We start from the raw sequence: 13,041 nt of genomic DNA on the forward strand, positions 1-13,041 counted from the left end.
AAGTGTTGAAGTGGTGGTATGTAGATTGTGAGACAGCTGAAGCAGTGAAGGAAGATGAAGATGAACAAGAGCTGCTGAGAGTCTATGATCCGATGCATCTAGTGAACCTGTCTCGAGCTTATCTGCAGGTGCTGAATGAAAAGAAAATCTTTTATATTCCTGCTTGGAAAGACGAAGCGAGGAAATATCAAAGAGTTGTTTCGGTATGTGTACGAGAAGGAGTGAATTCTTAAAGATGAAGATTCAAGATTGTTGAAGATTACAAGACACGTGTTTGAAGATAAAGAGATGAAGCTACTGCCAAGGGGGAGTCTGTTGGTACATGATGTCAGTAGTTCAGTGTCTAGTGTCTGTAATCGAGTCGTTTGGATTTGTGTTTGTATGTAAGCGAAGTTAGCTCACAAGTTCGCTGATACAGGCGAACTTGTGAACTAAGCGAAGTTAGTGACAACTTCGCCTGAACATGCCAGGCGAAGTTGTCGTGTTATATATTGATTAGGTTACGGCTTAATCAATAACATTAGGAGGGATTCAATCAGTGTATTCAGTTTACGTGTAACGAGTCCAGTATTAGTGATACATATCACGTGTTTAAGGTTGCAATATAACGAGTATTTGTTTATTGTAACGTGTGTTTAATAGTATCGTCTTCTACACTCGTAACGTCTTACGTAGGGATTCCGCACCTACGTAAAACGAGATATCTCGTGTAGATCCGGCTGGGAACCTACAAAAAGGATGAGAAGTTTCTCACCGCCCTTCAACACTCACAGGCCTATATGCTTCTAGAGAAATCAAAAACTCTTGATGCATATAAGGAACTCATGGAGCTACCAGACAGTGAGTTCAAGGCACAAACTGTTGAGTTCCTGAAACAACGGATTACATGCTACGACTCTGTGTAGGGTACTTTGGTTGACTTGGTTTCAAAAGTGTCAACAAACATGGAGTTCAAGGAAGATGGGCGTGAGATCATCAAGAAACAGGGAGTGATCGGGGCTGATGGGGTCTGATGTTGTTAGCTTTTTTTTTTATCTCGTAAGTTTTCATGGTCTGATGATGATTGGGTCTGATGGTCTAATGATGATGGGATGTAACCCCGCATGTTTTTAAAATAAAAATAAATAAAAAGTTCATCTAAACACTTGTCATACGCTTGTGATACGCTTGTGAAACACTTGTGTAAAAAAGGTAACAATAAAACCCACAATCTAAAACAAATAACTAACTCTTTCTATCTAAAAAAATCAAATTACCTAAACGCTTAAAAAACGCTTCACTACGGATTCATTGTTGCGGTTGCTGCTGCAATGCTTTACAAGTTCTGTTGTTGTACCCAGGTAGGTGACAAATTTGACACTCCCTATAACCCATACCAGAGCGACTAATGGCTATCTCTTTCTTTGATTTAATTCTTGTGTGTGAGCCACGACCCTTGTTTATTATTCCAGTAGTTACACGAACAGCAACTTATGATGGTTGTTCAAAACCTAAAACATAAACAAATCTATCCATTTTCGATGGACATACTCTTTCATACCGAGTTAAGTCTACTTTTTCAATCATCAAATTCATCTCATCTCTAATTCTAATCAGTTAATCAATATCTGCAACATAACTGTTGATAAGGTATTCACCAGGGTATTTTATTTCTCTAGAAATCTCTTTAATCTTCTTGTTCTGATCGTAACCAAACTCAGACATTGGAATTGTTCTGATGTTCACCGCGACCTCTTTCCTCCATCGATCATTTATATATCTTTTCGGGAATTTCTTGACTTGATACATATTCATGACGTAGAAAATATGCCGACACAACAAACCATACTGTTCAAATTCTTTACAGGAGCATGTTGCAGTAGACTCTTCGCCAAACTCACATTCCTTCTTAAAAACAACCTAAAAAATGTAAACTCTTATTAAACGCTTGTTAATTAACATAAGATTAAACAACTTTGAACTAAAATGCTTACTAAACGCTCATACTTACCTCCAAAAAACCTGGAACATACGCATTAAAATCCATTATTTTACATCTCCAAAAACCCCCTTCTTCTTCACAAGAACTGAATTGTGAAACACCACCAACAATATCATTCATTTCATCTTGAACATCATTAAAAATAGATCTTTTATATATCCTAACCGCTTCCCTTTCAAGATAACTTCTCGTTTCAAACTGCGGATACGTGTACCTACTATCATGATCACACCGTCTGCCATTGTATCTCTGTATCTCCATACAAAAATCAAAATGGTTGAAAAACCCAACTAATGCTAACTGAGAATTTGTAGCTTGTCCAAAAAGTTGGTTTTCGCTCTCTGATCTTGATGTTGTACGCATCAATACGGACAAAGGTTTGTCTCTATAAAAGCAGATATCCAATCAAATCTGATTTCATCCTTATCAGTAAGCCATTTATTCTTGTCAACCTCAAACTCAACCATTATCGTCTGCCATTTATCCTCAAATTCAGAAGGACTAATTGAATCCGTCCACACAATATTATATAGCCTACTCTTAAAATCTTCGTTCTTAGATAGATCAGCTCCCACCTGATAACAACATGTTAAAGGCTTATGAAACGCTCATTAACAAAATATAGAATAAAATAAGTCACGCACATAAAACGCTCACATATTAAACATCAAAGAAGAATACTACCATGAAACGCTTGTAAAACGCTCATCATTTAAGCTGCTTAAAATAGTTAAATAAAACACAGTTAAAGGTTACCTTGTCAGCAACTTTCTTCATTATATGTCACATACATAACCTATGCCTTGTATTTGGAAACACAGATGCAATAGCTTGCTTCATAGCAGGGTCATGGTCAGTAACAACAACCTTCGGTGCACTACCAAACGACTTAAGGAATATTTGCAATAACCATATATACGATTCAATAGTTTCAGAAGCTAATAATCAAGCACCGACAGTCACACTATGACAATGGTTATCAATTGTCGTGAACGGCACAAAAACCATTTGGTACATGTACATAAAAAAACATATTCATACACACAAACTAATATGCTTGAATATTATATTGAAACTGATATCAATAACTTACTTGTTAGTCTTAAAAGTAGCATCAAAAGATATAATATACCCAAATGCAAGATAATTACTTTTTGAAATCTCATCAGCCCAAAACACATGAATTAACTCACGATCATCATTGACATCATATTCAAAAGAATAATCAGATGAAAATTTTCTCTTCGCACACAATCTCTGAACAATCATCTCAGCATCATACTCTCCAATATAACAATTCAAACTTTGTTTAAAATTCTTACAATCATCTTTAGTTGCACCTACTTTTTCAAAACTACCGTACTGTGTTCTCATAAGGTTAAACGCTTTAACAGGTCTCAGGTTCATATTAGACAGCTCATAAATAACTTCCCTCTTGGACGTTAGTCCTCACAGAACGAACAAATTTCATATCAGAATCTGCTACCATTCTATGATTATAGCCTTCAAAATAATCATGCACTTCAAAAACTACACCGTCAACATATTTTAACTGAACATGTGCTCTACAACCACATCTAATTGTCGGCCTTTTCTCCTTTTATAATATGGCTTGCATGATTCATTAAAGTTACCTTTTGAATCATAAATTTTTGCTGGCATGTGACCTTACTTGCAACATGTAAAATACTTTGTCTTTATTACACCATCATGCATGTAAGATCCACCTTTGCGAACCCCAAATCCCGCTTTTTTAGCATATTCGCTATAAAAATCAAATGCTTGATCAATTGACAAAACATCATTCCTTTAACAGGTCTATAAGAAGAAGCAACTTCAGGAATGATATCAACCCCTTAACCTTCAACCAACACACTTGAATCATCTACACAAACATCAAATCAAACGTGTTGACACCAAAAAAAACATAATAAAGTAATCCAAACACGCGTGATGTGTTGTAAAACACACTTACTTTCCTTATGATTTTATCATGGTTTTTATGCTTAATTGTTTATTTTATGAAAGTATTGGGGGTTAAGTGCAATAATTTACAAAGTTTAAATGTTAATTGTAGGTTTATGAAAGATGGTGAAAAAAGAGTTAAGTTGGAAGACTCTAGGGGCCTTTTTGGTCAAGTTTTAAAACTACAACTCAAGGCCCGACCCAAGCCCACAAGTTAGAAGCCTTACATGATATTATATTAAGTTAATTAACTTAATTTTCTGCCAGAATCCAGCCACAAAACCGAAATCAAAGAACCCTAACTCCTACTACCTAGTCCGATCGGCAACAAGAGGAAAAAGAAAGAAAATTTTATGATGGCTAGGTGGCGGCTAGGGAAGAAGGCTTGGGTGACTTGGGACATCAGCTATACTCGTTTTTCATCATTTATATCAGCCATATACTCTAAGTAAAACTCTCATAAACTTTACTTTTTGTTCAAGAACTCTAACTAGTTGAATTGATCTTTTTCTTTGGATTGTTTTGCAAGTAATTGATTGTTTGAATTTGATTTAGTTATTCTTGGATTTTGAATGAGTTTGATTATGTTTATGTTGATGTTTATGATGTTTTACTTAAATGTTAATGGCTGTCCAAACTTAATGAGTAGCTAATCTTGTTTGTTCTACCTAGGTTTGATGAATATTGTTAGGTTTTGACTAGTAATATGGATTGTTAATGATCATGGCTTAAATTGTTAATGTAAAGTTTGATTTAACAGTAAATTATATTGTGTTTAGTGGCTGTGTTTTGTTTGATTATACCTAATAACCTCGTGCTTTAATTAATTGAATCGGTTTTGATTAGTTGTTGCATGTTTAAGGCTCTTTACTTTGTGTTTTGTTTTGATTGTTTGGTTTTTAAAGCTTAGTTGCGACTTGTGTTTTATATATATATATATATATATATATATATATATATATATATATATATATATATATATATATATATATATATATATATATATTCGCACACCAAGTTTTTGGCGCCGTTGCCGGGGACACGGTTTGAGGCGTATTAAGAACGACTCGAGTTAGGACTTGCCTTGTTTACTACTTGTTTTTCTTATTTGTTTTGTTTGTTAGTTTAAAATATTTTAGCTAATTATAGTTCCTTTTTTTATTATTTTAATAGTTGTATGCGACGTACTCGATCTCTAGGACCACCAGAAATTGAAGGATTTCCCGAACCAGATAGAGAGCTTTTTGAGAGACGTCGTACAAACCGTCTTCCAGTTCATCTACATCCGTCGGTAATACGTTCTCTTCTCCTACTTTTTATGAACCCGTCATTAGGGATAGGATTATGGGCGACGCGAATCCACCACCGAGGAGGACAGTTGCAGACCGGGCCCGTCCGGTCGATGCTGGCGCGAGATCCAGCATTGCGCCACCATCTATAGGAGTTCAAACGACTTGGCAGATTCCATCTAATGTTCTGAACACGATTGCTCATTTTGCTCAATTTCACGGGTAACTCCATGAGAACCACATGCTCATATCACTCGCATCACACGAATTTGCGACACGTTTCATCTTGTCGGCGTATCCGAAGACGCCATCAAACTATGAATCTTTCCGTTCTCACTCGTTGATCATGCGATTCTGTGGCTTGAGTCCCTCCCACAGGGATCCATTGCTACTTGGGCTGCCATGCAGACCCAATTTCTTGAAAAATACGACCCTCCGGCTAAGGCCGCTCGTTTGCGTAACCAAATTCATTCTTTCCAGATGGAGGACACCGAGAGCTTCTACGAAGTGTGGGAAAGGTTCAAAAATCTACTTGCGTTATGTCCAAACCACGGCCTACAAGACTGGGCGGTTGTTGAGAAGTTCTACAACGGAGTGACGTACGCAACTCAGAGTATGCTCGACACAGCTGCAGGAGGTAACCTACTGACAACGAAGGATACGGATGAGTGCATTGCCTTGTTTAACGGTTTAGCCATGAGTGGATTCCAGCGACCACTAGTTAAGAGTACCAAAATCGTCGATTCCCTATCACGCGGCATGCATTCGGTCGACACGAGCACCGCACTTACGGCACAAGTTGAAGCGTTAGCAAAGATCTTGAAGGACTTGCAGTTGAAATGTAAGTTATGCGAGATCTGTAGAGGGGGACATGATAATGTTCATTGCCCCGTAGGTTTCCAGGAGGAGGCAGTCGACTTTGTTAATAATCCAAACCGAAATCAACATTCTTTCAATTCTTATAATTCGGGGTGGAGAGGTAACCAAAGTTCCAACTGGAGGAATGGAAATCAGTCCGGCTTCCAGCAACGTCAGAGCCTATTCTAGGATTCCGGTAAGGGAACGAGTAGTGGGGAGAAGAAGCCCACGTTAGAGGAGATGATGCCACAGCAGACACAGATGCTGTCGCAACTCATGACCCGAGAGGACTCCCGTCACAAAGAAACTCAAGAGAAATTCTGGGAGCACGAGTCATTCATGAGAAATCAAGGAGCGTCAATTCAAAATCTTGAGCGTCAGATAGGAGAGATAGCAAGTCGTCTAAATGAGAGGTCGCCAGGTACACTTCCAAGTAACACTGAACAAAATTCGAAGGCGTTCGCGAAGGCTGTGAAGACAGGGAGCGGTGCAGGGGCACGTAGCGAACCCGTGATTCAAGAGGCGACGAGAGGAGTCGTTAACGAGCCTGCGGTAGATGTAGAGGAGCAGGTAGACGAGGAGATTCAGTTAGAGTCTCCACCGGCCAAGGTGCATCAGAGGCACAGCCCCGGAAGTTCAGTACAGGCCGAGAACCAACCATTACCCAGCACACCACCGAGAGTCTACAAACCTAGACTCCCATATCCCGGGAGAGTCCGTAGGGATAGAGACGAGGAGCAGAACTCCAAATTTCTTGATCTTCTGAAGCAACTTCATCTTAATATTCCTTTCCTTGAGGCACTTACGCAAATGCCCAAATACGCAAAGTTTCTTAAGGATATTCTTTCGATCAAAGAAAAGTTAGCCGAAGTCTCTTCCATTCCTCTGAGTGATGGTTGCTCTGCAGTCTTGCAGAGAAAGTTACCAGAAAAGATGTCCGATCCTGGGAGTTTCACAATTCCTTGCATCTTGAGTGATAATATGGTCGTCCATGCGCTGGCAGATCTTGGTGCCAGTATTAATCTCATGCCGTATTCCGTGTATCACAAGTTGGGTCTAGGCGAACCGAGGCCTACCCGTATGAGTATCCAGCTTGCTGATCGTTCTGTGAAATACCCCCGTGGGGTGGTCGAGAACATGCTTGTTCGTGTCGACAAGTTCATCTTCCCGGTGGACTTTGTCATCCTGGACATGAACGATGACGATAGTGTCCCACTCATCTTAGGCCGACCATTCCTTGCCACTGCACAGGCATTGATCGATGTCTGCGAGGGTAAATTAATCTTAAGAGTTGGGGATGAGAACTTCACCTTTGATGTTCGACAGTCACTGAAACACCCCAAGTCTGCTGATGACTCCTTATACTTCATTGATACCATCATGGAGCATGTCAGGGAGTTTCTCAGCGAAATTTGTTGAGGATCTGCCTCCGACACCCAGATTCTCGATATGGAGATTCCGGAGATTGAAATGGTTGCCGTAACCAATCAGTCCTTAAATGACGACACCGAGTCGCATAGCCCTGAATCTGGTGTGTCTGCTGAGATCGTACGAGACGATCCGATGGAGCGACCTTCAGTCGAGAGTCCTCCTTCTTCCTTAGAGCTTAAGGATTTACCTTCCCACCTTGAGTATGCGTATTTAGATGAAGAGAGGAAGCTTCCAGTTATCATTGCATCTGTTTGACCGAGGTCGAGAAGGAGAAGTTGTTGAGGGTGCTACGAGAGCACAAGGAGGCTATTGAATGGAAGATTATCGACATCAAGGGTATCAACCCTTCGTTTTGCACTCATAAAATCCTCATGGAGGAAAATTTCTAAAGTGTCGTCCAGCCGCAACGGCGGCTTAATCCGAAAATGCAAGAGGTCGTAAAGAAGGAGATCATTAAACTCCTTGATGCGGGGATCATTTTCCCCATTTCTGATAGTGCTTGGGTGAGTCTAGTCCAAGTGGTTCCTAAAAAGGGTGGCATGACTGTCGTCACCAACGAGAGGAACGAGCTTATTCCCACGAGGACTGTGACGGGATGGCGAGTCTGCATCGACTATCGCCGATTGAATGATGCCACCAGGAAAGACCACTTTCCTCTCCCATTCATTGATCAGATGTTAGAGCGTTTAGCAGGTCAGCAGTACTACTGCTTCCTAGATGGTTTCTCCGGGTACTTCCAGGTTCCGATTGCTCCCGACGACCAGGAGAAAACCACTTTCACCTGCCCTTACGGAACGTTTGCTTACAAACGTATGCCATTCGGACTTTGTAACGCTCCGGCCACATTCCAGAGGTGTATGGTGGCCATTTTCCATGATATGATCGAGGATTCCATGGAGGTGTTCATGGACGATTTTTCCGTATTTGGGAGTTCCTTCGATTATTGTTTATCAAATCTCGAGAGGATGATGTCCCGCTGCGTTGACACAAACCTAGTCCTTAACTGGGAAAAATGTCATTTCATGGTTCGCGAGGGCATTGTTCTAGGTCATCGAATCTCAAGTGCGGGGATAGAGGTTGACCGGGCAAAGGTCGAGACCATTTCTAATCTTCCTCCGTCTACTTCTGTGAGATCAATTCGTAGCTTTCTAGGTCATGCCGGGTTCTACCGCCGGTTCATCAAAGATTTTTCTAAAATCGCGAGACCCATGACCAAACTTTTGGAGAAGGATGCTCCATTTGTTTTTTCTGAGAAGTGTATTGAGGCGTTTGATCTTCTAAATGAAAAACTCGTTATCGCCCCAATCATGGTTGCTCCCGACTGGTCGTTACCATTCGAGTTGATGTGTGACGCGAGCGACTTCGCAGTCGGAGCGGTTCTTGGACAACGGAAGGATAAACATTTCCATCCGATCTACAATGCGAGCCGGACCTTAAATGGCGCACAGGAAAGCTATACCACCACCGAAAAAGAGCTTTTAGCTGTGGTGTTCGCTTTCGACAAATTTAGGTCCTATCTGGTTTTGTCCAAAACGATTGTTTATACGGATCATGCCGCTATTAGATATCTTTTCAGCAAGCAGGATGCTAAGCCTCGTCTTATCCGGTGGATCCTGTTGCTTCAAGAGTTCGATATAGAGATCCGTGATAAAAAGGGGCCGAGAATGTGGCGGCTGATCATCTTTCACGTCTAGAGGGAGTTGATTTAGGAGATTCGGGAGTTAGGATCGACGATCGTTTTCCGACGGAGAGTCTGATGTTTGTTACTGCACAAGAGGAAGGTTTTCTTTGGTTTGCTGATTTCGCAAACTATCTTGCTGACGGATACCTCCCAAAGATGCCTTACCAGCAAATGAAGAAATTCTTTGCTGACATCAAATTTTACCTTTGGGACGATCCATATCTTTTCCGCATTGGTGCTGATCAGCTTATTAGAAGGTGTGTAGATGTCAAGGAAGGACGGCAAATTTTGAGCCATTGTCATGTGGGACCGACTGGAGGTCACCACGGTGTGAGTTCTACGGCAAAGAAAGTCTTTGATTCTGATTTTTACTGGCCGTATATATTTAAGGATGCTCATCTGTTCGTTAAGAGTTGTGATCGTTGCCAGCGTGTCGGCAACATTTCTTCGCGAAGCAAAATGCCCCAGAATGCCATTCAAGTTTGTGAGGTTTTTGATATTTGGGGTATTGATTTCATGGGACCGTTTCCATCTTCGCGTGGAAACAAATACATACTCGTGGCCGTCGATTACGTGTCTAAGTGGGTTGAGGCCAAAGCTCTACCCACCAATGATGCCCGAGCGGTAGTCCGTTTTCTAAAAAGTCTATTTGCTCGTTTTGGAGTCCCGAAAGCCTTGATCAGTGATCGAGGTACTCACTTTTGCAACTCGCAGATGGATAAGGCGTTGGAGCGTTATGGGGTCACCATCGGCTTGCGACCGCCTACAACCCACAGACTAGTGGGCAAGTAGAATTGACTAATCGGGGAATCAAACGTATTCTCGAGAAAACGGTTGGTTCAAATCGTCGGGATTGGTCCGACAAATTAGATGACGCTTTGTTGGCCTTCCGTACAGCCTACAAGACTCCGACTGGTTCCACACCATTTCGGATGATTTATGGGAAGGCCTGTCATCTTCCTGTTGAATTGGAACGCCGCGCTTCATGGGCCCTTCAAAGGGTTAATCTTGATTTACTCGCCGCAGAGGGTAATCGTTTCCATCAATTACACGAATTAGAGGAACTCCGAGATCACGCATATGCACAATCAATTCGGTATAAGGAGCATACGAAGGAACTGCATGACAAGAAATTGAAGGGTAATAAGCAGTTCAAGTGTGGGGATAAGGTTTTACTGTATAACTCACGGTGTGGGGAAAGTTGAAATCCCGATGGTCGGGCCCGTTCACGGTCACTGAGGTTTTCCCGTATGGTACGATTGAGATACAAGATCGAAGCGGGAGGTTTAAGGTGAACGGCCATAGATTGAAGCACTACATAGGAGAGCCGATAACTGGTCAGACAGTCGAGGTGTTCTACCTTGACTCATTCACCAAGGAATAGTCGTGATGGATGCATCACTCAGGAGACAGCCCAAGTTGTAGAGTTTGTATTATGATTCTCTTTATTATCTGTTTTTATTTGTTTTATTTTTATTTATATTTATAAAAATTAAAAATTAAAAAAAAAATTCAAAAACACAAAAATATGTTTATTTTTTATGTTTTTGTTTTCTGTTTTGTACGCCACTACATGCGAGCGAGTTTGAGTTGTTACAGATATTATTATGCGCATGGTAGCTCTGTTGGGGTTTTGGAACTGGTTCTCCCGAGGTTGCGGCCGCAAATGAAATGCTATACGGTCGTTCGTTCGAGTCATACACAGCTGATGAAGAATCTGCATCTAAACCAGGGGAGTAACCCGTTCTCTATTTTAATTTCTGCTCTTTCAAGTTTTAATTTTATGCTTTACGTTTTATTTTTATTTTATTTATTTTCCTTTTTCTCATCGAGGACGATTTCGTTCTAAGTGTGGGGATGGGAATTTATTTTACTTTGTTGTAGAAAAAAAATTAAAAAAATAAAAAGTTTTCATTTGTTTTTCGTTTTCGTACGTTGTTTAAAAAAAATGTCCCTTGTTTTTAGTTTCTTTTGCATTGAAGTGGGAGATGATGATATTTATCGGAAATCGGTTTTTCAAACTACTAATACTATGATATAAATAAAAGAAAACGCACTTAACTTGGGATGTGTCGGTAGGCTCAGCCTTGAAAATGAAAGGGCAAATTTAATAAAACGGTTAAACGGAAATCTTTTGTGGGTAAAGCGTTTTGTCCGTGGAAAATAAGCAATGAAAGGTCGGGCCATTCTCAAGCCTCAAATTTTGGTATGAAAAAAGTGGTAGTATCATGAGTTTTAAAAATTTGAATACGTTATCATATGATGCTTGGGTAGGTTTAACTTTAGAGTATGCCGTGTAGCCTGCGATATAAATCTTAAACTGCTAGTTTAGTGTTTTACACCTCATTGGCGTATGGTTTTATAACCTTAAATCCTGTATTGATGGGATGCTTCGGTTTCGGAGACCATGGGTCTGTATGCAATCTATTTATCTGAGTATTCACAATTCCTAAGTGGGGTTGTGGATATTTAAATAAAGCCAAAGAGCAAACCCTTATAAGTCTATAAACATGATCACAAAAGTATAAAAGTACAAATACACTACAGACTTGATCATCCACGCTGTTAGCCATGTGGGGTCCCCTTGCTCGCGTCTCATTACCATTAAGAAACGGACCACAAGGGACACGCTACATGTAAGTCCTACAGATGAAATTTTGCATACTCACCTATGGTGATGGATTTGGGGTATTGCTTGATAACGAGGGTATGTCATGTTGTGGGGAACACTAGCTATAAATTAATTGAACCTTAATCGTATCTAATGGCTGCTTGGTAGACTTTGATGCTTAAGCTTAGGTGGATAAACAATACCCTTGATCGTCTTAACTATTCATAAATATTGAGCAACAAAGTTTTAATTCTGCTAATTTTGAGGTTTAAGTCAAGTTGGGGTGGTCTGGTCCGGTAAAAGCTGAAAATAAGCGCGTCTTAATTGTGTAAACCACTAAGTAATATTATTGTCGGATCTTATTTGTCCCGGTAAATATTAAGGCATGGGTTTAGGTGGACAACAATATCGATGATCGCGGTTTTTGCGTTTTTCTGAGCTTTAAAATCTAACCTATATGTTTGATTTGACTTTGATTTTCCGATTCTGATCCAACTGCAGTAAAATCTTTTTCAGGGACGAAAAAGTCTTAAGTGTGGGGATGTTTGATGTGTTGTAAAACACACTTACTTTCCTTATGATTTTATCATGGTTTTTATGCTTAATTGTTTATTTTATGAAAGTATTGGGGGTTAAGTGCAATAATTTACAAAGTTTAAATGTTAATTGTAGGTTTATGAAAGATGGTGAAAAAAGAGTTAAGTTGGAAGACTCTAGGGGCCTTTTTGGTCAAGTTTTAAAACTACAACTCAAGGCCCGACCCAAGCCCACAAGTTAAAAGCCTTACATGATATTATATTAAGTTAATTAACTTAATTTTCTGCTAGAATCCAGCCACAAAACCGAAATCAAAGAACCCTAACTCCTACTACCTAGTCCGATCGGCAGCAAGAGGAAAAAGAAAGAAAATTTTGTGGTGGCTAGGTGGCGGCTAGGGAAGAAGGCTTGGGTGACTTGTGACAGCAGCTATACTCTTTTTTCATCATTTATATCAGCCATATACTCTAAGTAAAACTCTCATAAACTTTACTTTTGTTCAAGAACTCTAACTAGTTGAATTGATCTTTTTCTTTGGATTGTTTTGCAAGTAATTGATTGTTTGACTTTGATTTAGTTATTCTTGGATTTTGAATGAGTTTGATTATGTTTATGTTGATGTTTATGATGTTTTACTTGAATGTTAATGGCTGTCCAAACTTAATGAGTAGCTAATCTTGTTTGTTCT

General features: G+C 40.0%; 2 protein-coding genes across 2 annotated transcripts; both read right to left on the reverse strand.

Moving 5' to 3' along the window:
* Positions 1-1,596: 1,596 nt before the first annotated feature.
* LOC143563729 (protein FAR1-RELATED SEQUENCE 7-like) lies at positions 1,597-2,344 on the reverse strand. The gene is made up of 2 exons (XM_077051208.1): positions 1,991-2,344; positions 1,597-1,899 (listed from the first exon to the last, which is right to left on the reverse strand). The coding sequence occupies exons 1-2, from the start codon at positions 2,342-2,344 to the stop codon at positions 1,597-1,599; spliced, it is 657 nt and encodes a 218-aa protein (XP_076907323.1).
* Positions 2,344-3,388, reverse strand: LOC143563730 (protein FAR-RED IMPAIRED RESPONSE 1-like). Its single transcript, XM_077051209.1, has 3 exons — positions 3,133-3,388; positions 2,801-2,919; positions 2,344-2,556 (listed from the first exon to the last, which is right to left on the reverse strand). The coding sequence occupies exons 1-3, from the start codon at positions 3,386-3,388 to the stop codon at positions 2,344-2,346; spliced, it is 588 nt and encodes a 195-aa protein (XP_076907324.1).
* Positions 3,389-13,041: the final 9,653 nt, after the last annotated feature.

Source organism: Bidens hawaiensis, unplaced genomic scaffold (genome assembly GCF_021521415.1).
Source record: "Bidens hawaiensis isolate Kalapana, Puna unplaced genomic scaffold, B.hawaiensis_p1.1 tig00021510_1, whole genome shotgun sequence".
NCBI lineage: Eukaryota > Viridiplantae > Streptophyta > Magnoliopsida > Asterales > Asteraceae > Bidens > Bidens hawaiensis.